Source organism: Truncatella angustata, assembly GCF_020726525.1.
Source record: "Truncatella angustata strain MPI-SDFR-AT-0073 chromosome Unknown BKA67scaffold_1, whole genome shotgun sequence".
NCBI classification, from domain to species: Eukaryota; Fungi; Ascomycota; class Sordariomycetes; order Amphisphaeriales; family Sporocadaceae; genus Truncatella; species Truncatella angustata.
This window is the reverse complement of record NW_025763381.1, coordinates 3428957-3455077: the sequence shown is the minus strand read 5'-3', so window position 1 is coordinate 3455077 and position 26121 is coordinate 3428957. Positions and strand designations below refer to the sequence as shown.

The 26121-nt window shown below is 49.4% G+C and overlaps 7 protein-coding genes across 7 annotated transcripts; 6 read left to right on the top strand and 1 right to left on the bottom strand.

Annotated features, from left to right (window-relative positions):
- Positions 1-1603: 1603 nt before the first annotated feature.
- BKA67DRAFT_653148 (chitin synthesis regulation, resistance to congo red-domain-containing protein) lies at positions 1604-2125 on the top strand (the record flags this gene model as incomplete). Its single annotated transcript, XM_046106309.1, has 2 exons — positions 1604-1764; positions 1837-2125. 2 exons carry the CDS (start codon positions 1604-1606, stop codon positions 2123-2125), a joined length of 450 nt encoding a protein of 149 aa, XP_045964073.1.
- A 3871-nt stretch (positions 2126-5996) lies between these two features.
- BKA67DRAFT_530063 (uncharacterized protein) lies at positions 5997-7696 on the top strand (the record flags this gene model as incomplete). The annotated part of the gene is made up of 3 exons (XM_046099181.1): positions 5997-6184; positions 6253-6277; positions 6374-7696. The coding sequence occupies 3 exons, from the start codon at positions 5997-5999 to the stop codon at positions 7694-7696; spliced, it is 1536 nt and encodes a 511-aa protein (XP_045964072.1).
- Positions 7697-11847: 4151 nt separating this feature from the next.
- Positions 11848-12510, top strand: BKA67DRAFT_653146 (pre-mRNA branch site protein p14; the record flags this gene model as incomplete). The annotated part of the gene is made up of 5 exons (XM_046106308.1): positions 11848-11885; positions 12018-12041; positions 12104-12160; positions 12222-12349; positions 12410-12510. The coding sequence occupies 5 exons, from the start codon at positions 11848-11850 to the stop codon at positions 12508-12510; spliced, it is 348 nt and encodes a 115-aa protein (XP_045964071.1).
- A 2148-nt stretch (positions 12511-14658) lies between these two features.
- On the top strand, positions 14659-15380 carry BKA67DRAFT_491493 (vacuolar membrane protein-domain-containing protein; the record flags this gene model as incomplete). Its single annotated transcript, XM_046096986.1, has 3 exons — positions 14659-14846; positions 14916-14976; positions 15030-15380. Coding segments are annotated over 3 exons (600 nt in total), but the record flags the coding sequence as incomplete, so codon positions are not given.
- Positions 15381-17314: 1934 nt separating this feature from the next.
- BKA67DRAFT_666769 (uncharacterized protein) lies at positions 17315-18801 on the top strand (the record flags this gene model as incomplete). Its single annotated transcript, XM_046108597.1, has 2 exons — positions 17315-17348; positions 17449-18801. The coding sequence occupies 2 exons, from the start codon at positions 17315-17317 to the stop codon at positions 18576-18578; spliced, it is 1164 nt and encodes a 387-aa protein (XP_045964069.1). The 3' UTR covers positions 18579-18801.
- A 758-nt stretch (positions 18802-19559) lies between these two features.
- BKA67DRAFT_546261 (T-complex protein 1) lies at positions 19560-21623 on the bottom strand. Its single transcript, XM_046101380.1, has 3 exons — positions 21443-21623; positions 20036-21388; positions 19560-19979 (listed from the first exon to the last, which is right to left on the bottom strand). Exons 1-3 carry the CDS (start codon positions 21497-21499, stop codon positions 19782-19784), a joined length of 1608 nt encoding a protein of 535 aa, XP_045964068.1. The 5' UTR covers positions 21500-21623; the 3' UTR covers positions 19560-19781.
- Positions 21624-22411: 788 nt separating this feature from the next.
- Positions 22412-23858, top strand: BKA67DRAFT_530058 (P-loop containing nucleoside triphosphate hydrolase protein; the record flags this gene model as incomplete). Its single annotated transcript, XM_046099180.1, has 2 exons — positions 22412-22414; positions 22485-23858. The coding sequence occupies 2 exons, from the start codon at positions 22412-22414 to the stop codon at positions 23856-23858; spliced, it is 1377 nt and encodes a 458-aa protein (XP_045964067.1).
- Between the last annotated feature and the right edge of the window lie 2263 nt (positions 23859-26121).

Sequence of the window (26121 nt, the reverse complement as noted above, 5' to 3'; positions counted from 1 at the left end):
CAAGCAGCAATACCACCACCCTGGGTGGAAGGTCGGACATTTTTGACGTGTCAATGCATCGCTAGTCCGCAGTGTGAGAGATGGTCTTTCACTGCGTCGTACCCATGTCAGATGCAGCTTTGTTTCGCTTGCGTACCTCGCGCATTGAGCCTGTCATCACGCCAATTGGCTCAGGGCGTTGCGATGGATCGAGGTAGTTCTGTGAACTCCGCACACCTGGGCGGTGATTGCTGTAAGTGAAGGCTTTATATTTATGGAAGGAACATGACCTACAAGTAAAGAAACTTGAATGAGGAGAACGTTCTGGGTATTTGGGTGTTGAAGAATCCACCACGAGACAGATCCAAGGCCCATAAATCCACTGATGAAAGCCCACAAGGCAGGTCTTTAAGCGTACGGAGTAGATCCAGTAGTACTAGATCCAACTTCTTAGCCAAAGCAAAGCGACACCAATCTGATACGTACTATTGGAGAGTCCCGCTAGCATCTCCAGCATTGGACTGACGTTAAGTCTAAGTTATAGATGGCATTATTACACGATGGTCGTGTTGGATGTCCGAATGTGTCTCTTAGCCAGGAGGGCACTTTATTACCCGTTTATTTCAGAATATCTAGGATGTTTCGAACCAGTTGGACGGGCTCTGGTTGAGACGTAGTAAAGGACTACATATTGCCGGCTCTTCTGTTCAGCCGATCATCATCACATTGGTGCAGCGACTGACCACAACCTTATTCGAAATAACTGGAGAGTTTGGGGGGGGGGGGGGCCGGTTAGCCCGAACCCGAGATCCTAAAACACCAAGAGTCGTGCAGTTCAAGTTACCCGTAAGGAATCGTGTGTGCGATACCAGCTAGGATTGAAGCGTACTCGGTTAAGAAGCTGGCGGCGAAGTTCTGGTTCATTGCGCGTCTACCTAGACTATTCCAAATCTAATTAATGGCTACTAATCTTCACCGTACAGGGGCTACATACTAGTGGTAGACTTATACGCCCAGGTATAGTAATGTGTTCGTCAACAGCCCAGCTGAGCCACTTCACGTGAGCTAAACAAAAGGCACTGAGAAAATCTAGCACTGAAAACTTCCGTGACAGAAGCTTGAGAAGCAACTTTGGGTGGCATGAGATCATCCGGCTAAGGAATGCTAAGGTGAAGCGATTGGGTTGCCAAGCTTCAGCACAGCCACCAAAGCTTTCCAAAGTGCAATCGCCACGCCTCTTTTCAGTGGAATCAGAAGTCGGAACACGGCAGATTCGGGTTGAAGTGGCAGGAAAACATCAAACGTAAAAAGGCCGTCGTTCCTTTCTGCAACAGACTGGCCTCTCATTTCTGTGCTTGATACACTTAACTATTTGACAGCTTTGCGCAACTCCAATAACCTGGAAGCTTGCCCTCACTAGCCTTTGCCGGATAGTCGACGTCACAAACACAACATCGAGCTGATCCCTGTAACTTGAACCTGCAGTTGCATCACTTTTGGGTTGCCTCAATCTCGCTTGTCGCACCAGCAAACTACAACTGTCTCCAGAGAATTGTCGAACTCATCACTTGAAGACCTAAGAACTCATTCCATATTGGACACTTTGTTTGACACATCCTGCGATATGGCACCTACCGATACAACGTCGCTTCTCGGCAAGCGTTACTACTGCAACAGCTCCTACTATGGATACAATAACAACTGCTCTGCTTGGTCTTACTACGGCCGCTGGATCTTCGCCGCGATCGTCATCGTGGTAATCTTGGCTATCTGCTTCTTGTGGGCGTAAGTATTTTTTTTTCCCCCGTGCATACTTTGCTTAGCGCTTTCCCTGCAGATATTGACTTCATTGTGCAGATGCGTCAACTCTCGCCGTCGTCGCAGACGCGGCGCGCAACCCATGTACGGCACTGGCTGGATGGCGGGTAACCAGGGACAAAACCAGAACAACCCGAATGCATACTACAACAACAGCCAACAACCTCCGCCCGCTTATGGAGCCGGCCAGTCATACCCGATGCAGAACCAGAACTACAATTCGCAACAAGGTTACTATGGCCAGCGTGAAGGCGTCGCGCAAGCCAAGGACACGCCTGCGGGCGAGTACGCTCCTCCGCCCGGCCCGCCCCCTGCCAAGATTCACTAAGACTGCACGGTGGATGGCATGGTAATGATAAAGGATGCTCGAGCAATGAGGATGATGAAGAATGGAGATTTTATACCCCAAATGAAGCTTGGAGAATGGATCACCACGGCGTTATACGGAAGTAATTTGCACGCTCAAGAATGGTAGGTGTCTGTGTTGGAGCAGACACGGCAGCCATGCTCAGAAAGCGTCACTGGGTCATAAATAAAGTTAATAACATATTGGTATTTGCGGAGCGTTGTTCTTGCATCGAAAGCATTTCATTCTCGAGTCTCTGACGGGATTAACACAATCTCCTTGGCGGCTCGATTAGTTATCAGAAGAGTGCCATATTCAATGACATTTGCTAATTCAGTACAATAATGTCTATCAATTCATTCCGATGTTGGTTTGACGTGCGCTCAACATTGTCCAATAATCACTGTGATTTCAACAGAGCTCACATGATAGCCTCACACCACAACGCGAAGGATTGCTTTAGGGTAATCAAGGCAGGTCATTACGGCAGACATAATCTGCTTTCTCGGTGTTTCTCGCCAATGACAGTGCCCTGCGGCAACCTGATGCAGCATCAGTACCGTCTCCTCAACTCACCCTCTTTCAGCCGTGGCAAAACCAACCATAGGTAATGACTGGTTGCTGTGCCGTTTTATAAATCACGGGTGCCTGATATCCTAACAAGAGACAACACAAAATATTCTGCTCTTCGCAATAAGACCCTCTTCCCATTGGTGGATGACAAGTTATTATTGCCATCTCTCGCTCCGTGGAGTACTTAAGTCACGTCATGATTGGACAATCACTACCTTTGGCAGATCCTCGCGCAAACATGGTATTCGCATCCTGGCTAAAGAAGTATTGAGCCTGCATTGAACACAACTTTCACAGATTTACTTTTTCACGGGTTGCTCCAAGAAATGCTGCTGGTACTGAATATGAACGGCAAATGAGACATGATTAAGGACTTGGCTTCAGATACACTCTATCGAGGATAACAAGGATGCAACTCTGAATATATGATATCTTGAAGGACAACTTGGGTGCAGCACAATGACTCGTCACGGCAGCGTTATCAGAATCTTAGGTCTCAAGAATAGCTGCTTTCGGCAGGTTCTAGCACTCCAACGATGCCATATCCGCAGGACACCGGTAGCCTACTATTCTGTCTTTACACCCGTGAGAGATCAATCATCTCGATCCCTCACAATTCGATCATGTTGCTCCTTGCACTGGCCCGATGACCCATTATGATTCACGGTCTCATCCTTCTGAATCGGGGCGTACTGGTGAGTTCTCCAATCGTCAGAAGGGCTGCAGCCCCAAAAACCACCGCGAAAGCCTCCTTCAGAGCTGCCGCCGCAGGAACTGCCACCCTTGGATGACCCCGAGCCCGAGCCTCAGCCAGAGTTAAAGATTTTGCTGTGACTGTCATTGAGTCGTCGCCTTTCTTGTCAATGCAGGAGCTGCTCCTGGCTGATCTCTGTAGAGAGTTTTCAATGTCTAAGTGTTTCCGACGTGTAGAGAATCTTGTTATTATCGCTCGATGCAGATGTGTATCATAATACGAGAAGGACAAACAATGAGAGCCGTAGTGGCAGCTTATACGAAATTGGCTGAGGGTTATCGACGCATCATGTTTACGTATATGGCATATTCACTATGCAGAGCATCAGCTTGTAGTAACCCATAGTGAAAACCACAACCACTCAACGCCTGTGCTGGTGCGTGACACTGGTTTTGACCGTGAGCAACATGCCGAAGATAATGGTATGTGTAGAATACCCAATCACAGCCCTTGTTACCTTGGTTGGAAGAAGGAGAACCCGCTTTGGGAAAACCCACCAAAACTAGTCACGAGTCACATTGTAGTCGCTCACAAGGTTCGACTCTCACAGTGTTCTCTGCCCTCCGATTAGGTCTAGAGAATGAAGCGATTAATGCGGACTTTAAACCGTCCGAAATGTGGACCTCTCCTCGAATCAATACCCAAAGTCCCAATAGTGATCATACCGCCAAGTGCCGGATATGAGTCTTGACAAGTGACACTACAAGCGGGTCGAGTTGAAGAAACCGCACAGACTGCCAAGGCTGCAACGGCTGGACCCCACACGACGATCTCCTCAATACTGGCAGCTGCTGGTATGGCCTGCCCTCAATTTCTTTGTTCATCTCCAGCCCTTGCTCTTGGAACCAGTTTACCGACGCGCGACGTGTCGCCAGCCTGACCAGAGACCTCTGCCTAGAAGACCAATCTGGAAGAACCAAAGTTGTCGATGGAATGTGGTTAACAAGCATTAAATTGAATCAGAATCTCTCTATAATGATATAGGCCCTTTGGGTAATGCATTACCCGAAATTGTTGCAACAAGACTCTGTTCAGCTGCATCACTTACGCAACCTGTGGTCTGTTGGGGCTGTGATGGGTTCTGAGCTGGTTCAGGCTGTGCAACCTAGCTTCTGGTTCTGCTGATCCAGATTATCTACTTTCGTCCGGTTGTCTTTGTCTACTGTAAAGACAGGAAACGGTGATCATATCAGGCAAAAGCTATTGCGAACCTTACGATCAGCAATTAAGAACGAAACGCGATGTTGTAAACGACTTCTTTTTCTATGATCTCATTGGGCCATGAGACTAGAGGTCTCTCCGTGGACTCGGGCACTCTCCATGAGACTAACTCAATCTACACGTACACGCAATTCTGGAATTCCCCATAAAAGCAGCCCGCCCGAGACATGCATGCGACCCGAATGTTCGTCGGGATGGGCAAATAAAACAGCAATGCAGTAGTTCATGCCCGGAACACAGGTAGACATTGGTGTTTGTTTAATGCGGGATATTGTTTGACAGGCCGCTACCGGCCAAGTTGTCTGTCCTCGTTTCATACGTGTAGGCGCCTACTTCGTACACAGCCTCGCCTCTGTAGTTTCACGAGAATACCTGGTGGTCTGGGCACGGGTTTGAGTGACGAAGCAGAATTCTGGGCACTGCTTGGACGGGAGGGCCAGCCTCAAAATGGCATCCATCCAGCCAGCGTCCCTGACTCCCTGCGCCTCAGCTGCAGCTAACATGAATCCAAGGCCCTAAAAACAGTCCGAGGCACGCGCTAAACCAGTTGGTGGAGGGTCTTGTCAGGGGCTTGCATTGTCCAACTTGACGAATTCAATTAGGGTCCGCTCATCCCCAGTCAAGATCCTGTGGGCATCAGATCAACCCCTGGTCCCCTGGGCTAATTGCGACTTGCTCCTCTACGGTGTCGTTCTTCATTTCCTGCTCCCTCCAGCAGGCTTTGAGTGCATGTGCGCTTCTTGGTGAGCATGACGAGTGAGTATTGTCTGTTTAGGGCCCCCGAATTCTCCGAACGTTTTCTCGCTTCGCACCACACCACACCACTCCTCCCTTCCTTCCTTTGAAGACTACCGGCCATAGGGACAAAGCTCCCAGTCACTCCTTTGTTCTCAGCAGCTGCGCAGCAATTCAAGTCATTCCTTATTATTTGTTATTCTTCATTTCTTTGAGCCGAACTCAACACGTGCTCACATACGCGTCCACTATACCGAAACCCGGCGCCCGACTTTTAAGGTTTATCGTTTGCCAATATCCGTGAGAGGTCGACTTTGGTTTGGTTCAGAACAGTCTACGGTGGTTGGGGAAATTGGCTTTCGCTATACACCGCGACAGGCAGGGAAAGGAGAATTACGATCATTTTATGCACCTCAACCACTCCTGGAGAATGGATTCGTAGGGCCCGCTGGTTTTCTCCGATTTTTGTGATTTTCCACCAATTCCGACTGTGGCATACTGAACCATAAGGAGTTATTCTACCGCCGGCATTCTTTTAAAATCACTAAGATGCCTCACATTGGAACAGCCATGGTACGGAGTTTGGAGGAGCCTCGAGGTTTGGGAGATGCGCTCAGAGATCTGCTTGCGAGAAGTGTACTGGCCGGAATGGGCAAACGAGACACTACAAGCACTACCAGCAATATTGAAGGCAAGATCACAGATGTGAAAACCGCATTTTCCAGTTGGGACAATTGTATGCAGGCTACATTTTGCAAGTACGTATCTTCACAGCACACATTTGTTCTTATTCCTTCCGAATATGCTAGACACTAACCCTCATTAGATGGCCTGTGATCGCAGTCATCATTGTTGGTGGACTGATCATATTCTCAATCGTTTGGTGCATTATCCGCTGCGCTTGTTGTGGTGTCTCTTGCTGCTGTGAATGCTGTTATTGTCTTAAGTGTTGTGGCTCATGCTGTGGCATGTGCGACTCGCCCAAGAAGAAGAAGTATTTGGACGAACCTTATGTTCCACCTCACCATGACCAGGGATACCGCTCAGAGGCTCCGATGACAGCTGCGCATGCTGTGCCGGCCTCTACCTACGACAAGCCCATAGCCAAGCCAGAGCCACCGCAGTATGCCGAATTCGAGACCAGCAAGAAAGGAGGTGGAGACGAGCTGCCAGCAATGCCGAGCTGGGAGGGCGGTAATTCCAAGAAGGTTGCAATAGAGGATGCGGTAGAATTGGAGCAGCTTAAGAAGCCCGAGACTGCTCAGAATGCACCACTCATGGGACCAGGCGCTATGTCGTTACCAGCAAGTCCCAATCCAGGATCTCAAATGCGTGGAAATAGTCCATACGGGGCTCCTAGCCAAAATACCTCGGGCTACATGACGCCTGCCCGTTCAGCGACAGATCCATACGCGATGAGCGGGATGGGTCAACAGCCACCCACTCGCTCTAACACGGACCCGTATGGAAGGGGTGGGGCTGGCCAGCAGCAAGCTTACAACAACTATGCCAACAATGGCTATGGCCAGATGTCTCGTGACAACGTAAGCCAAGGTTATGATCAGGGGTACGGCAACTCGGGCTATAGCAACCAAGGTTACGAGAACCAAGGCTACAACGATCAAAGTTTCGGAGCTGCAGCGGCAGCAACTTCGATGGGTCAAGGCAGACGGACACCGCACCAGGATTATAACAATAGTGGTTATCGAGGTGCAACAGGTGGTCAAGGGTTCCCACAAACTCGAACTCCCAGGCCATATGACGAGTACGGACGGAGCATGACGCCTGCCACCGGCCCATCCCGAAGCAACACGCCTGGAAATGGCTATGGACGACCACCTCAAGGCCGGTCCCCAGCACCACCAAATGCACCATACGGAAACCCAGATCGGATGCGATCTCCTGCTCCTCAACAAACCGGATATGATTATGACCATAGAAGCAATACGCCGAACAGTTATGGCAGACAGTACCCAGCCGCACCTTCACGACAATACTCTTCAGACTCCGCTCGACCATTGGTTAGGGCCGAGCCTGACCGCCAATACACAGACGCATCTTACCATCACGGGGCGCCCTCATATCAACAGGAGCCAGAAGAGCCCCAGTCCCCCATCGTCAACACGGCAGGCTTTGACTTCACATCTGGCTACAGCCGGTCACAAGCTATAGATGCCAGCCAAACACCGCAACCACCGCCACCACCCCAACAGGCTAACGGCGGAGGGTCGGCCTACCCGGGATACCGGGCATATAAGCCTCAGCAATGAAAATAACCTACATCAGTATAGTCAACGTTACGACCGCAATTTATGATCAGACTATATAACTCGGATTCACTGAAATAGTTGCGTGCCGTGTGATTCGGTACTCGCGGCATTGGTGATGAAACTTGGGGGCGTTATTTCTAGGGTGTTCTGTGGTTATGCACTTCTTCCACATTTTGATATAGAGGAGCGGCCATATGAGAGAAGGTTTGGAGAACAGAGCATTTGGCACCATATGCTGGCAGTTTCGATGACTCTGTAGCAGCGCTAATAGAGGAGTACACCTTTTTCACAGTTTCTCGCTTGCACCGACCTGCGGTTATGTTATAATTGTACGTGTCTGAATTGCAAAATACTGCCAAACTAGTCTAGACTAGACTCAAGCTTGAAAAGCATAAGACGGTCCGCACCTAAACTTGCTGGCTGGTGACACATCCCGTTCGCCGAGTATAAATGTCTCAAGCCACTCTGAATCTTACATACTTGTCTCGGGTCAATTGAGGAAAAGCACCTCTATACGTAAGACGAGGACTCGCTACACTGTTCTTGTTTGGTCGACCAACTTCAAGTAATATTGTTCTGCTGTTGCTTAGGACGCTACATAACTTTGACAACATGGAGAATTGAATATGAGCTTTATATGTCAACCTGTGGCCTATGTCTTTTGAAAAGGGCACGAATGGCTGTTAAAGTTCCCGCACATAATGACCAAGGAAGTGCATAAAAGGTGGTTGAAATTGCTGCAGAATCTGCCAGTCTAGTAGGATCACATTCCAGCTCGCGAATGTGTAGAAGGTGATCTATGTGATTGTAGACTCGTTTGTAATGCTTTCAACAATAGCAAAAACTAAGAGCTTACAGGCCATAATGAAGAAATACAACAATTACCGAAGCAAACATAGAATATCAGAACATGAGGAGATCATCGATCGCAAGAGCCGCATGCGTGATAAAAAGCAAGACAGTGCCCCCCTTGCAGTTACCAGCATCAAATATATCAAGTCTCAAAAAGTCGACCATTGGAAAACGTTCATAATTTCCGAAATTGTGTCTGTCGTTGTTTAGGAGAGTAGGTTTTAGTTGAGTTTTCGTATTCTCGTTAACCGTTTCCGCGTAACTGACAATCTGCAGGTTGACGTTGTTCTCCTAAGAGTTGTTTCCCACCGACTAAATAATTTGGTAGGAAAGTGCTCTTCGTTTGTCCACAGGATTGATAGCAGCTTACCACAAATGGACTTTGAAGAGCCAGGGATGCGGAATGGCAGAACTCTACATCGCAAAAAGCAATCATGTCGCTTTAAGCCTAACAGTTCAGAGATCTCCATAGGGACACGCGAACATCGCTTTACTTCAAAATTGTTCAATCGCTGTTCATTCTTGTAACCAACATTCAGTCGTGATGATGCAGCGGCTCATAAGGCAAATATTTGCAGTCCGTCATCGGGTAGGCACACTGTTTCGATTCTTTGGCGGTGCAGTACTATCTATAGGCAAGATACCAGAATATTAAGTGTCGTGTCTGAAGACAGGCACAAACTCCTAGTATTGTGTCGACAAAGTCAACATGAATCTTCCAACGACCCGAAAATTCGAGGCGTTTGACTATGGCGCAATGCAACTACGATTTATGGCTCGTGCTGTGTAAGATGTGTTGTATTAGAACGGCTAATATAGAAATCTAGGGAATATTGGTAGTGACACAGTACTGGACGCCGAACAGAACGGCTCGAAGTAGGGCAACAAGGTGTTAAAGCGAGGATGTACAAGCTGCTATATCATGTGATTTATTGGTGGTATTTGGAACTCTCTGAGAGGGCTTGGACAATTGATCTAAAAGTCTCCAGCTCCGGTAGAAGTGAGTGAGTGTAATGGTGGTACATGGGGGTAAGTAACAAGACGAGAGGGCCGTTAAAAAGTGAGGAAAGTCGAGTTGGGATAGGTTTTTGTGCCCGCTCTATTAACTGCAAAACATAACACACGGGTTTGGTGTCCGCTTTCGACTCAATAGGCGTTTCTGAATATTCCCCCTGAAAAAGGACTGTTGAATGACCTGAAAATTAATAGTTCCCTCGTCAGAGACTGAACTAATATTATAACATGTAGAAACGGTACACTGCATGCATTCCCATCCCACTAATATACTAATTTGCCCGATACTGAGTGACTCTGGTACTATCAGACGTAGATCGGTGTTGACAGTTAAGCTAGCTGATCCGGAATATGTAGTCATATTGATAGTAAAATCTGGTGTCACAGTAGCACCCCGTGTTGACCTTGCCGGACATCCACATAGCGATAGCATATTGGGTACTCGTATCTTGATAGTTAGAAGCTGTTGTTAGGTCTGGCTTGTACTTCTGGTCGAGCTGCAGCTCTTCTAAGCTATAGGTTATGTTGAGTTATGCATAAGATGAAGAATTTTGCGATTGTCTAGTGTTGAAGACGTGAAAGTCACTGTTGAGCCATCGGCACCAACAATATCATCACATATAGCTGTGAGAACATCGTCACTACTGTGATCTATGAACCCGTCGGCATCATGTTTCCCAGGTCGTTATGGCTTGTCAAGCACTCGCTGTGATGAGTATCATTGTAAGAAGTTGGGTTTGGTGCAGGCGACGATCGTGGGATAAACACTGAGGGTATACAAACATCATTCTCAGCCTTGCTTGAGACTGAGCATTTAACTCGATATGAGACCACTTCTTGAATTGAGCTCACGATATTTACATGTTAGAGTCGCGAAACGATCAAAGCATCGAGAAAGGCTGGTGCAAATGTATAGTGAAATATTTGAGTTGCTGTACTCGTTGGTGACGTTATGGAAGTGAAAATCGAAGCAGTTACAAATCTCACAGCAGAAAATGGAGAGCTCGGGGCTTGAGATAGGCTGGATGGTATCATAGTCAAACTTGACTGCGCAGATGTACCGAACATGTGCAACTTCTCAGTGAGGACTACTGACACATGGAATAGGGAAGACACGTTGACACTAATACCTAGTCTGCCGGCGGCACGCCTCTCGAGTATCAGGGTAAAATATCATTACCTACCTGATCAAATCTTTTGGTCTATTCATACTCGAATATACGGGTATCTGTTGACGACATCAGTCCACTCGATCGTGCATATAATCAACAAGTACTTGGCGTCGAAATACACAATACATTGATACTTGATTGCGTAGCTGAAGCATGGACTTGACTCCCCTGTAATGATACTCCATACTACAGAGTGCATCTTGGTACTAGTGTGAAAATAGTAGTACCGATAGGATACACCCCCTTCGATTTGAGCTTCAGAAGCTCCCAGGTTGTCATATTGTGTAGGTCTGTGGCACGACAAGGTTTCTTTGCTTGTATGTGAACTGCGCACAATGTGTCTTCCAGCTTGAGCTAAGAATGCACCTTGAAAACTCGACACGTTCTGCGAAGCGTAGTTACTGTTTAGTCGACAAAGTTGGAACTACTGCAACTAATACTCGGAAAAGAGCATATTGAGCAACACCCCAGAGCAGCCAAAATCCGTGTGCGGTCATATCCGTCTGTGTTTTTCAGGGTAGTGTATCTGTAAAGTCGTTTCCGAGCATTTTGTTCAGCGCCAACACGCAAATAATCAATTCATTCCATGGATTAGACAGTTCATGTCTAGACACGTCTTCTTCATTCTTGTAAGCCTCACTTTTCAAGGTCCATAGATATCGGTAACGCCTGAGCACATTGAAACCCACTTTTCCGTGGCTGCCTTACACCTGGAGAAACGGGAGATAGGACAGCGCGACATCTGCCAAGTCGATATTTAACAGGAATGGTTTGTTGCGATTCAAACTGAAGAACCACGGTTCCGTCTTTCCGTAGCGATCCGTCAGTCGATTGTTTCTGAATTATAGTGCACCCACCGCAAGCATCCAGGAAACTCCGACAAAAGTGCGGGTGATCCAGCAAGTCATCGAGGGAATCCACAGCTCACGTGACCGCCAGCTGGGACTCTTTGCGCCTTGCCTTGTTAGACAGATCTGATTCGCAATCGCTCCTAACCTTCTAATCCCATCAACCCGTGGCCAGCAGCCCGCACGCCCCCCAAACCACCACGCCCAGACATCTTTGTTACACCCGATACCAATCGAGAAACCGAATCATCACCATAATCGAGATATGAGTCGCGCCGGCAAGCTTGCCCCCGAGGTCAATCGGTACGTCAAATGACAGCACAGGAGAGCCAATCCTCCCTTGGTCTCCGCTCCGAGGCATTGCCTCCAGTGATGGGCGGTCCATGGCCCCTGCTAACCTTGGACCATCACGGCTGTGTGCTAACATGCTGATAGAGCTTTGTTCGTAAAGAATCTAAGGTACGATCAGCCAGCGATCCTATCGGAACAGTTCTCGGCAGCATCTAACGCTTATCTTGTAGCTACACCGTCACGCCAGAGGACCTGTTCGAGCTCTTCGGCAAGTTCGGGCCTATCCGGTACGTCTCCGAACAATGCGGCTCCGCGTCTTCATGAACTCTCAGCTAACAAGCCATGCAGCCAGGTCCGCCAGGGCATTGCGACCAACACCAAGGGCACTGCCTTCGTCGTCTATGAAGACGTAATGGATGCGAAGCAGGCCTGCGACAAGCTCAACGGCTTCAACTTCCAGGGTCGATACCTGGTCGGTACGTGATCATGCGAGCAGAGACCTCCATCATGCGAACAAGTGTCTAACTTGCCAAAAGTATTATATCACCAGCCAGAGAAGATGGTCAAGTCAAAAGAGGACCTCGAGGCCCGCAAGGAGAATTTAGCTCAGCTGAAGCAGAAGCACGGCATCGATTGACAATTAGACGGGCCTGCGGCCGCTCTCCAGACTGGCACTCCACGTCGTACGTCTGCAGACCCGTCGATATCTTCCAGCACTACCTCCTCTTCTTCTTCCTCCAGGACTAGCTCTATAGTAAAGCCTGTCTCGAAACCCACCGCGTACAAGAAGAAGCAGGAGGTCAAGCCAGCACCGGCCGTGGCCACGCAGGTTACGTCGACTCGAAAGAGCAAGCCGGATCACGCCGCCGAGCAGGCACGAAGATCAGTTTTGGGCTTTGTGCGAGGCTTCCTACCCCACAAGACAAGCAATAAGATGGTTATGACTTAGATGGCACTCTGCATATACATATATCCATGTATATGTAGGGAAAATTTGGCCATATCATCAGACATTTGCATAGACTTGCTGGATGAAGTTTTTGCTCGGCGTTGGCTACTTCTCACAGCCCTCTGAACTTCCCAGAAGGAGGTTTCATTCGTTGAGGATGTGTTTAAGATTGTTACGATTATAGCGGACGTTCGACCAGATAACCCATGGTCAAGGTGTTTTTACTGGTTTTTTACGGAATTCGGCACCACGCCAATCACTTCACTTTTTTATTATTTTATTTCCTGGGCAAATTGGGCCTGAGATAACATTTGTTTTATGATGACAGCAAGGCACAATCACGTCGTGAACTGCCAAATGCGAGAATGAGAGCATGTATCCACCAGTACCATGACTTATGTTGATGTGAAAGTTGACACAATGGTCAGTCATACCACGGTCAGTTACCTCATACCGGTACTCAACAACCCAGGCTCAATCTGTTCCAATGTAATATGCCAATGCCTATTATGAACTCCCGCTGGTCAACGTGTCGTGGCTAACTGCCAGATGGGAATGACGTAGAACCAAGAGCTACCATCGATGAGCTAGATACGTTGCATTTCCCCAAGCCGGGTTTGGTCCAAAGCATAAATGTTTGTTGTGTCTATTGTGTACATAAAATGGTGCTCCATATGTACGGAGTAGTCGAAACAAATAGTTCACGTTCTAAGCGGTTGGAAATTGCATCTTCTGGGACATTCGTATTCCCAACTTGCGGGCTTCGCCGCCAGGACATGATTTTGTGTAATTATCGTGGCTGGCAGAATGCAGCTTCGCATTGCCAAGGGATATGTGGTGTAGTTTGCATTTAGTCTAGATGAACCTTGAGAAGAAACATGGACAACTCTTGCTCATTCTTCATCATTGTTATCATCTCATCCAAGAACAGGATTGATTTCATGCCTGTCGCCTGATGGAGCTCAGTGGTGCAACTGAAGCCTAGCGTGTGTTTTACGCTTAAAAGCCCCCTGCCGAATGCCGGACAAAGCCCCGGAAGTGAGATGTCACAGCCTGCAAAACTGGGCTTGAACAGGCTCCTGGCGGCCAGGCCTAGTGGGTTTAGGTAACTAAATTATGCTTCGTAGGGTGCCAAGCTCTTACTAGGATTTTGGGGCTGTACTCTATGTGACACCTGCTCTTGGAGGACATTTGATCTGGGCCCATTCCTGGTCAGCTGTCTCGGGTTCCTACCAGGCTAAAGCTATTCTTTCTTCATTACTCGCTCCTAAGAAATGCTTCTCATCACCTGAACGCTTTCTCCATCAAGGTTTTGGTACGTGACGGTTTCTTTGTCGGGTTGAAGCGTACGACAGTTCTTCTTCTGAAACACTTTCAACGTCCCGAAGCGAAGCGAAGCGACAAGGTGGGACCTAACTTACGTCCCTTGGGTGATCCACTGCATTCTGTAAGCCAGTGGGCAGCATTCCGTCGTCATCGTCATCGTTCCTCACTCACTCGCACGAGCACATTTGCCCCCAAACTCTTGTACCGCGGCATCGCCAAGTCACAGAAGACACAAATTTAGCCGCAGTCATACATCCTCAAATGAGCCCGAAAGATATAATAGGCGCCGCGACTACAACTCTACTACAGGACCTCTCCGTCGCAGCAGCGACAGCCTTGTCCAAGGCGCCGGTGGGCATCGACGTCCCCGCCCCAACCGAGATCTTCTCGACCATCATCTCAACCACCACCACGACCCTCGGAGTCGTAGCCACGACGGCCGTCATGGAGTCGGCATCTCAAATGGGAGGGCCTGAGAGCGGCCCGGGAGGCGACGAGGGATCCGGAGAGTGCAGACTGCTTGGCCCGTTTGCTTTATTGGTGCAGCTCGCGCTGGGCGGCCTGGCGCTTCTATCACTCGTTTACAAGCGGTGGCGCGAGCGGCCCCAGCGACCACTCAAGATTTGGGCCTTTGATGCGTCGAAACAAGTTGTCGGAAGTGTCCTGGTGCACCTCGCCAACGTCTTCATGTCCATGTTGTCGAGCGGCCGTTTCTCTGTTAAGCTCGAGCCCATGGCTGTCCAGACTGCGGCGAGATTGCTGAGAAGGGACGACGAACCATATGTGCCAAACCCGTGCTCATTTTATTTGCTGAATTTGGCTATCGATGTAAGTCAATGCTCTCGTAGGCCCACGCTGGAGGCTATACTAACTAACGGCAGACTACTCTCGGAATACCGATATTGATCATTCTACTCCGCGTATTCACAGCACTTGTATCATATACCCCGCTCGGCAAACCCGCCGAGTCGATCCAATCCGGCCATTATGGCAGTCCACCCAAGGCTTGGTGGTGGGTGAAGCAGTCCATCATCTACTTCTGCGGTCTTTTTGGCATGAAGATTTGTGTCCTCGTCCTGTTCCTCTTGCTCCCCTGGATTGCGAGAATTGGTGACTGGGCACTGAGCTGGACGGATGGAAACGAGAAGCTGCAGATTGTGTTTGTCATGATGCTCTTCCCGCTCATCATGAACGCTATGCAGTACTACATCATCGACAGTTTCATCAAGAAGAAGGAAATAGATCATGAGAGACTGCCCCAGGATGAAGATGAAGAAGATCCTCTTGATGATACACTGGTGGCCGAAGACGGTCCCAGTGATTCCGACGAGGATGCCGAAAGGCAATCAAGAGCCAAGTCATACAAGGGCATGAAGACGAAGCATTCGAAAACTGCTGCCGAGGAGTACGATCCTGAACAGGACCACGAAGTCGTCTGGAGTAACAGTGGACAAGGTCAAGAAGGGACCAGGAAGGGCAAAGTATTGCCTAAAGAGTTAGTACCTCCGGAATAAATTGCGAGTACATTAGCGATAATCATGGCGTTTGGGTATTTCTTTCTGGGGGTTCTAGCTTGCATTAGTGGCGCATAGCTCTTTGGTTATTATATATATGCATATCACTATTGACGAGAATAGAAAGAGTCTTCTCAGGTCCGTGAATAAGACTATCCAATTTTATACTCTTGACTTGCCATGTATTCTTGAATACTGATTCGATAAAATTTAGTGTAAGCCTCTCTTGTTTTGGTCATTGCTCCAATGCGGACAAACAAAGTAATGGTCATAAAAGCCGTGCTGGACTAAACAGAATAGTGCGGGTGATTGTAGTTGTAAGAGTAATGTGAGTTCACAGGAACCGTTCGCGTTTGCTTTTTTATACCACTAGAGTGAATCATATTGTTCGATTGTACAGAGTAGTAGTAGGCTCTATGTGGCCAATGCTGGTAGATGTCTTAATATTGTTCATCAAGAGACAAGTTATCAACAGCTAACAAGGAGACATGGTCAATTCGGAAGAGCGCCCCAATACTTTCTGACATTTAGAGTTAACCAGTTCGAACAGACAAAAAAAAAAAAAAAAAGTGTGCTTTGCACAGCTCTGCGGTGGCGGGGGGACATCCCCCCCCCCCCCCCCCCCCCCCCCCCCCCAATACATATTGATTACATTTGCTTTCCTGCGTTCACCACAAGGTCGCCGACCTCAAAGAGGCCTTCGTCCAAGCGGTATCAAGCTAACTCACCATACACCCCAGACAGCGAGAGCAAACTCGTCAACAAAGCAGTCAGCCGGGAGGCAGCCGAGTTAGGGAGCATGGCGGCATCAAAGGAGTTCCCATAAGTACTACTACCCCTACTGGATTGACCATAACTTCGAGCCTGTGATTTTCTCTTTCTTTTGTGCCTTAGGATAGCATGCCTTGCTCTCTTATTACAAACCCTCAACTTTAGAACACATCGAGCCTTAATACTGCGGGCTGTGAGGCCTGGTCATATACTACACAACAGTGAATAATGATGTCGTCAGCCCGTGATAAGACATCATTTATCTAATTGGAAGTGTAAATCTAATCTCTGCACTAATTGTAAGAGAGCTGAGTAGGTTACATTCTTAACACTACATAGGCGTCAAGCTTAGAAAGGGACCTGCTAAACATGACGATAATCATGCCTTGTCTTACTTGAATATCGTGGCTTGCATAGTATAGACGAATGAGCTCAGAGTGTATAGTGGCAGAACCTCAGATGATTGAATGGCTACTGGGCCGTGAATAGTTATTAGCGCTTTAAAGGACCAAGTCGTGAAATACTAGAAACCTACCTGCTAGAAGAAGAAGTAGTATAACAATAAAAGGTGCTTAACATGCCAATGAAGATCGAAGTGGGCCTACTAAAGCTATGACATTCCATATACGTTACTGTGCTATGATCCATAGAATGAGAATCTCTAATTTGGATGTGGCCTTGCTACGATTGAGATGGAACACAGATGGGACACGGCAAGTATGGGGCAAAAAGAGCCACGTTTCTCCGAACCTAAAGTCGAGGCAGATGGACAAGAACAGTAATTTGATTTTATTTGATCATGATCGATGCGTCCCATATAATTAGCCTCCCATAACAGAGCTTTGTCTCAAAGGTTAACATGACCCGACAAGAAACGAAACATGGGGAAACAGGGCCGTCAACGAGCGGCAAAAGGTGGATCTGGCGTCATAAACATGGGACGCCTAGGCCCCTACCCTGACGCCCCTGCATTGCACAGCAACCACTAAACTGCCTAAACTTCAGCGGCTCTTAGTGGGGGCGGCGGCCCTCGCAGCAGAGCACTTCGCCCTTGCAGTTGAACCAAGATTCCGATCGATTGTTCCGCGCCGCCTCAGCACTTCAACAACAAAGAGGCACCTCGCCCAACCCACGCATGAGCATTCAAGCTGCCCAAACCTCACCCACTCGTCCAATTCTCTTGGCATAGCTTCCAAACCACGCGCAACGACCATTGGCTTACTGCTGCTCGCTCGGACATCACGCACAGGGAACGGATCTCTCGCCGACAATCCGAAAAGAGCTTCGGTAATGCCCTCGGCAACACACATCGAGTCGCCCGCACTCTCCTCGGGTAAGAAGCGAAGATGGGACGACAACGCGGAACTACAGACGCCCCTGTACGCTCTCCAGAACCCGCCCGCAAACCTTGAAGTACCTTCTGGAGACCCGTTTTCTGTCCACAAATATGCCCAAGCAGGCAACGGTGCTTTACGAGACGACGTGGACCGCATAGTCTATCACCACACCGCCAGCCTAAACAGGAAGACCGTGCCGGACCTCACAGAAGCGTGGCAGCGAAAGATCAGACCACTACCATCGGCCAAGCGAATAAGAGTCTCGGATGACAGCGAGAGCCCAGGCCAGAAGCAGGTCAAGCAGGACCAGGACCACAGCAGCAGCAGCAGCAGCAACTACTCCACACCCCCGGTATCGCCCCAGATATTGCCCCAGGCAGGGGCAAGGACAACTTCTTCGGCACTCCTAAGCCCATGTCACATATGCCACCGGAAGCCTACCAAAAGGTCAGAGCTCGACTCCTTTGCAGATTGCGAGGGCTGTGGTCAGAGGACGTGCTATGTTTGCACACGGCAGTGCCAGGGCTGGCTCCCAGACGCCCAAAAGCAACCCGCCCGGGAGCGGTCAGGGGAAGACCCGGGGGAAGCGCTGTCGAGATCATTTACAATGCACGATGCTGATGACGAGGCTCACTGGCACATCGAGCACCATAACCCGACTATCATTGGGGCCAAAGAACAAAGCGGTACCGGGGGGTGGAAAGCCAAAGGCCACGGGTCTGTGATATGCAGCCGTTGCTGTGTGGAGCGTGGAAGCCAGGGAGATGTGATGTGTCTAGGCTGTCTGGCCCATGTGGAGGGCGCTTAGGATGACAATCATTCATCCTGTTCAACCTGGCGGCATATAAAAGGGCCACGAAAATACTGATCGATACCACTACGAAACTTGGCGAGGAGGAAGGGGAATCATGAAACGACCAACGAACAACACCATGGATAAGGAAGACAAACAGGGAGGATGGCTGTATTTTGGACGATGACGACATTAATGAGGCATATTTATACCAATTCATCATGCATTAGCACCTTTGTGGGAAGCAACACACTCAGCGGCTCTGTTGATTTTCTTCACTTCCACCCGAACATAACCGGCTGCAGTATATAGGGGGAGTACACTGGGTTCAAATAACAGTATTGCTTCAAGCAGGCAAAAAGGCGTTTCGAGGAGCTTTGCTGAGATACCTCAGGGGAAGCCTGCCATAGATAGTTGAGCTCGCATGCTCCTCTCATGGAGGAGAATCCGACCAAAAATTAATTAGACAGTCAACGGTGGGAATACCCACGTATCCTGTCCAAACATAATACACTGTATCATGTTTATGTGGTGTCTGGCCAATTTCTTGCTACTTCCAGGAAGATCGTCCCCACGCCCCAAACCCACAAGATACTCACGGGAGCGCCGTTCCGATAGCGCAGCGGCAGCTTCGCTTGGTCCCGCAGTTTCTGAACGACCCTGCATAGCTGGAGTCATGGCAGGCGGCGTCTCATCGACCATGCTATCTGTATGCACACAGTGGTCACTGCCAGTGTCTTTCCGGCCGAAATTTTTCTGCCCCCCCCCCCAAACGAAGGGCACACTCATCTTGTTGCCGCATGGTGAATGGAAACACAGCCTTAAATCGGTCAGGGGAGTCTCCAAGAACATCTGGGTTTCTCTTCGGGGCGCGGAAACACATAATGAACCAATTCCATAATCCCTACCACGGGAGTAGCTATTCCATATCCCGGATGGAATTTGTATCCTACAAAGAGCTGTCACACATCACATTAGGGTCGTGAGACGTCGTGATGGTTCTTTACTGTTTGATTTTTGTCATTACTAGACTCCATGCCTGATCTATAACTTCGTGGGAATCTTGACAGTCATATCGCTTCCATCTCTATGTAATACGGCCTTCCATACGAGCATTGCCCACAGCTGGCAAACAGTATGTGGCAGTTTCTTTTCCCCGTGAGGCGAGTCGTTCATCCATCACACATTATCGATACTTTGGGAGGGGCTTTTCTTCCTTTATCGGCTAAGCGCGATATCGTCAATACGCAGGATCATCTTCACCGTCTCGGCCGCAAGCTCGATAGCGCTGGTGCTGACCAGAAGGGGCTGTAGTACGTTCTCCTTGGCAATGTTGTTGTTGACTCCGCCGCTCTTGATACTAACACCTGCGTTCTTCTCGCCCATCTCGTGGCGATGCCTCAATTCCGTAACGACCTGGATAGTTGTTAGCATCTCGCCCGTAACGAAACAAGGATGGATGGAAATATTACCTTGATACTGTTTAGACCAGCATTCTCGGCCAATGTGGTAGGAATAATCTCAAGAGCATCTGCAAAGGCCTTCCAGCAGATAGCCTCAGTACCTGTCAAAGAACGTGCCTGCTTTGAGAGTTGTGCAGCGATCTCAATTTCGGCGGCACCGCCACCAGCAATGAGAGCCTTCTTCTTGACCAGACATCGGATGACACAGAGGGCGTCGTGAAGAGAGCGCTCGGCCTCGTCCAGAATCAAGGTGTTGGCACCTCTGCAGACAACACTGATAGTCTTGCCGGCGCTCTTGGTGCCTAGAATCTTGACCATGCGTGCACCGTTTGACTGGGCCTCCTCGACCAAGTCGGCAGATCCCAGCTTGTCCTCGGTGAAGGAGTCGATGTCGGCAATAGGCTTGCATCCGGTGGACTTGGCAATGAACTCGATCTCGTCTCTCTCGATATCCTTGACAGCTAAGATGTTGAGCTTGGCCAAGAAGTGTAGGGAAAGGTCGTTGACAGCGTCGCGGAGGATGGACTTCTGGATCAAGAGGACATTGCACTTGGCCTTCTTGATCTTCTTGACGAGGTTCAGGAGGTACAGACGCTCCTCCTTGACGATCTTGTCCATCTGGCGGTAGTCGTTGACGGCGATTGTGTTCTCCATGTCTGGTTTCGGGGGGCTGAGCTGGAACTGGATGAGACCAATCTTTGCCTTCTCCATCCTGATGGGGCCCCCTGCTCCCTTGATGACCGACTGCCTGAGGACGACGCCGTCAACCAACTCGCTGTCTTCTATGGTGCCGCCGACCTTCTTGATGATCCTGATGTTCTTGAGGTCAACGTTGTCTGCAGTCTTGATGTCTATCGTCTTGGTGACGGCGCTGACCGCCATGGAACCCAGGAGGCCAGAGTATTGTGAGACGATCTTGGAGGACAGGGAGGTGTTGGCGGCCTGGAGCAGGGTGGAGCTGTCGGATAGTGATACGGGTTGGGACATGTCGTGTAGGATCTGGACTGCTGCTGCGGCGGCTCTCTGGAAGGACTCTGAAATGACTGAAGGGTGGATACCCTTGCCCAATAACCTGTCTGCAGCGCCGAGCAGGGCACCGCAGATGACGACGACGGAGGTTGTTCCATCTCCGGCCTCGACGTCCTGGGCGCCGGAAAGGTTGACCAACATCTTGGCGGTGGGGTGCATGACAGACATGCTCTTCAACATGGTGTTGCCGTCGTTTGTGATTATGGTCTCGCCCTTTCCGCTTCTGATCATCTTGTCCATGCCCCTGGGGCCCAGAGATGTTCGGATGGCGTCGGCGACGGCTCTGGCTGCAACAATGTTGGCAGAGCGGACTGCCAAAGGCTTCTCCTTGTCCTGTTACAGAATTAGTCAAGCCCAGTTGCAACCCGATGGGGGTGGGATACGGACCCTGAAGGTGGCATTTGAAGGGCCAGTCAGGCCAGCGGCCGGTAATGCAGTGGCCATATTAACAAGTTTGATGGATGGACAGGGCGGAGGGACGGTAGGTCTTGAAGAGTGTTGAGGGTTGGAGGGTGCTAATCAAGCTCTTGAACGATGGTCCCTGTGTCTGTGTCTGTGTGTGTACTGGCGCCCCGCGTTGCGTTGAGGCTACCAAATAATTTTTGTAGAGTTCCTTCTGATACCACAGTAGGTTAGCACGTAGTAAAAATGTTCTGGGGAAGCTGCAAGGCTACGCTATGGGCTCGACTACTGCCTGACTAGGTTAGATTGGCGCTTTTCTTTTCCCTTTTTCTCTCTCACATGGTTGACAGCTGCAGGGCATTGCTTCCAGACACTGCGCAGAGGCCTGCACTTTTCTTCTTCTTTTTCTTGATAGAGGTTTCTATTTTTATTTTTATTTTTTCCCAATCTTATTCGTGCCATACGGTAGATGTGTAGACCAAAAACACGGCGCCATGAAGAGCACCCGCCATGAGGATAGCTGCTCACATGCACAGTCCTGCTGAGAAATCCCCATGCTGCGATTGAGTCCAGATTCGAGTTTAGCCCATTCTAGCAGTATTACCAATAGGCCAATAAGCCCTATCCCTGCCAGGCAAACAGAGCTTATGCAACACTCCGAGTGCCTGGTCTCGGTCCACCTTCAATCAACTGAGCTTGAGTTAACAGTACCGTAGGCAGTGGACTTTCAGTGGCTAAGAAGACAGCCACAGCGGTAGTCATGGCCATTGCAGTCACCATCACCATCACCATAACCAAATAGCCCGTACTCTTGCTTCACCTTCCATTCCACCACAACCACAACAACAAGCCCAAGCCTTACGAAAGCATCACCCGAGTCAACCGAGTCCTGCTGCCTTTCCAGTTTATCCTGCCCATTCAATCTCTTCTAAGGCATCATTCCTGCACTCCGAGATGGTATGTCTAGCTATCCCCCCCTCCGCATCTGCTTTGTTACCCGAGCTCTACTAACCTAAGCGTCACCCAGCCGTCCGCCACCGGCCAGAACTGGGAGAAATACCAGAAGACATTTGCAGACGATGAGGTAGAAGAGAAGAAGATCACACCTCTGAGCGATGAGTTCGTCCTTCTTCCCCCATCCCTCTGTCTATCAGCTAACGTAACCTCCGTCTCAAGAGATATCCAAGTCCTCAAGACCTACGGCGCCGCCCCCTACGGCTCCGCCATCAAGAATCTCGAGAAGCAAATCAAGGAGAGGCAAGAGAGCGTCAACGAGAAGATCGGCGTCAAAGAGTCCGACACCGGCCTCGCACCACCACATCTATGGGACACAGCAGCCGACCGCCAACGGATGGCCGAGGAGCAACCGCTTCAGGTAGCGCGGTGCACCAAGATTATTGCCGATGAGCGCGACGAGTCCAAGAGCAAATACGTCATCAACGTCAAGCAGATCGCAAAGTTCGTCGTCCAGCTCGGCGAGCGCGTCTCCCCCACCGATATCGAGGAGGGCATGCGTGTTGGCGTCGACCGCAACAAGTACCAGATCATGCTGCCCCTCCCACCCAAGATCGACGCCACAGTAACCATGATGACCGTCGAAGAGAAGCCCGACGTCACCTATGGCGACGTCGGTGGTTGCAAGGAGCAGGTCGAGAAGCTGAGGGAGGTCGTCGAGATGCCCCTGCTGTCCCCCGAGCGATTCGTCAACCTCGGTATCGACCCCCCCAAGGGTGCTCTGCTGTATGGCCCTCCCGGTACCGGCAAGACTCTCTGTGCCAGGGCCGTCGCAAACCGAACAGACGCCACCTTCATCCGCGTCATTGGTTCCGAGTTGGTCCAGAAGTACGTGGGTGAGGGCGCACGCATGGTCAGAGAGCTCTTCGAGATGGCCAGAACGAAGAAGGCTTGCATCATCTTCTTCGACGAAATCGATGCCGTCGGTGGCGCTCGATTTGATGATGGAGCTGGTGGTGACAACGAGGTGCAACGTACCATGTTGGAGTTGATTACACAGCTGGACGGTTTCGACGCCAGAGGAAACATCAAGGTCATGTTCGCCACCAACAGACCTTCTACTCTGGACCCTGCGCTTATGCGGCCTGGTCGTATTGACCGAAAGATCGAGTTCTCCCTCCCTGATCTCGAGGGACGTGCCAACATTCTCCGCATCCACGCCAAGAGTATGAGCGTCGAGCGCGATATTAGATGGGAGCTCATTTCAAGACTGTGCCCCAATGCCACTGGTGCCGAGCTGCGCAGTGTATGCACGGAAGCCGGCATGTTCGCCATTCGCGCAAGGAGAAAGGTCGCTAGTGAGAAGGATTTCCTGAGCGCCGTCGACAAGGTCATCAAGGGCAACTTAAAGTTCAACTCGACCGCTACATACATGCAGTACAACTAAGGGGCCCAACAAAGGATATAACGGCAACGGAGTCTAGGTGTATCACGTGTATCATTAGGGTTGATCAGGTTGCGTGCTTGATTAGAAACTGCATTGCTTGTATTGAAAGCACGGGCGGTAGACAATGATATATTTCGCCAGGTCTATTGTTCTGGCCATGCCTCTAACGGCTTGATTATCATGTGTTATGCATTTCCGTCCAAGTGTAGGCTGTGGCGTCTCCTTTGGCCGCTTGCCGAATCCATGCTTCAGCTTCCACCACATCCGTTGTTGAAGCGTGGTATTACTGGCAACTTTCCCAAGATCATCCTGCTGCCACCGGTGTTCAAGATCTCGAGGTTTCGTATTTGGCCACTGCTTTCTCAATCCATTCTCTGCGCATATCCATGAGGGGGGTTTTTCTCTTTCTTTTCTTGGGGTTTCTTTTCCTAGATTAAGTCACCTTGAGCAGTTCCTGAAGCTCCGCCATCGGCTTGGGGTATCGACCGTCGACGCGCCAACGATCCTCTGTGTTCACTGTTAGTATAAGGCAACCACTGTCGGGACATTTCTTAGGCACAGACTATCCAGGCTTTTGGTGATTTATGCATCTGAATGACTTACCAACATAGCCTCCAAAACGAGTCTTGTACTCCATGCTAAAGGTGGAATCTCTCCATTATTTTATGTGACCATCTCATTCTTCTTGCAGTTGTGCTAGAGTTTATGTAGAAAATTTAATACCATGACCCATTGTTGTTGAGTAGCTGAGGTGGTGGATGTATGGTCTACTTTTCGTCTTGGTGCAACCTGATGGAGGATCTCGGGCGAGGTTTTGTTTTTGTTATTTAATTAGAGGACATCGTCAACAAAGACTCATCAATTTATAGTGTCTCGGCGTCAAGGATACAAAGGTCAAAGACTCGCTTTCTGCTAATTGTTGAAAGAGCTCTTTCCCGTAACCGGCCAGCGTTGCATCACCACCACTCACTCACGACGCTCGTTTTGCTGGTAATACTAGAGTACGACCGGCGAGAGACGTTTTTATATTGGTCTAGTCGTTTTCCAACAGTATAAGGACACTTTCAGTTACCCACAACCTCAGAGTCAACCACATGTAGAACTACATTTCTGATGAAGACAAGATAGCAACGCGACACATTTACTGTGTCACTTTTTCTATTTAAGTCCTAGAACTTGACTACATCGCCTTTGAAGTGCTGCTGCATGAAACCGGGGTAGCCAGATTCGCCTTCCTGGACCCACAAGCCCGTCGGACCTCGTGCGATCGCCTCCTTGACCTCCCTTTTCCACCGCTCGTACATGTCGTTGCGGCTCTTCATGTCCCGGTCCTCGTCTGCGGAGGACAGGTCTGCCTGTGAGAGACTAACAATGTAGATTCTATGCATCTCCCCTCTCAACCGGTCCTCTGTGTAAGGAATGACCGTCAGCATGTGAGATTTTTCTTCTGTTTCGGAACGGGGGCCATGTTGAAATGTTTATTTGCCTTTACTGATGGAGAAGAGAAGAGAAAAGAAGAGAAGAGAGAAAACGCTCACGAGGATCTCCACCACCGTAGTGTTCGCGATATTCGGCCTCGTACACGTACTCCTTCCAGCTATTAATAGCCGTGGTCAGGGACTCAACCAACGCCTTCTCCTCCTCGCTACTAATATTCTTGACGTGAGCACCGGGTTCGCTAGAAGTTGGCATTCTGGCTAATAAGCGTAGTGGTGATTTAGAAGAAAAATAACAGAAAAGAGGCGTCTTGTATAGATGCGTGCTCTAAACGGTTTACATTCGTCGGCGATGAACATGAGAGAAACTCGGGAAGACTCATCTAAGGTGACCTAGGCAGATATAAAATCCAGTTGTTCATATCAAAGCCACCAAAGGTAGTTCTCAGGATCAAAGACATGTACCGCCGCACTTGTATTAGCAGGCGTTGTTATGGCTGAAGACAACGGAGGGCACTCTAAAACGCAAACTTTGACCACCCAAGTATCTCACAACGATTTCCAGATACGGGAAGAACGTCTAGCTGCGTAGTTAAACAAGCAAGCGCAAACTACCGACTGAGATTACCCACATTTTGTTGTATCCGTCTGGTACTAGCTCTTCTAGCTCTTCTTCCCTCGAGGCTTTATCAAGCGATTCGGATGTCGTGACTATTTTCGCAGATGAGAATTTAAACGAGTACTATAACACATTTCAAGAAGCCATTCTTTTTTATTTATTTTACTCTGTATCGAGTCTTCCAGGTGGTAGTAGTGAACACGGGGGG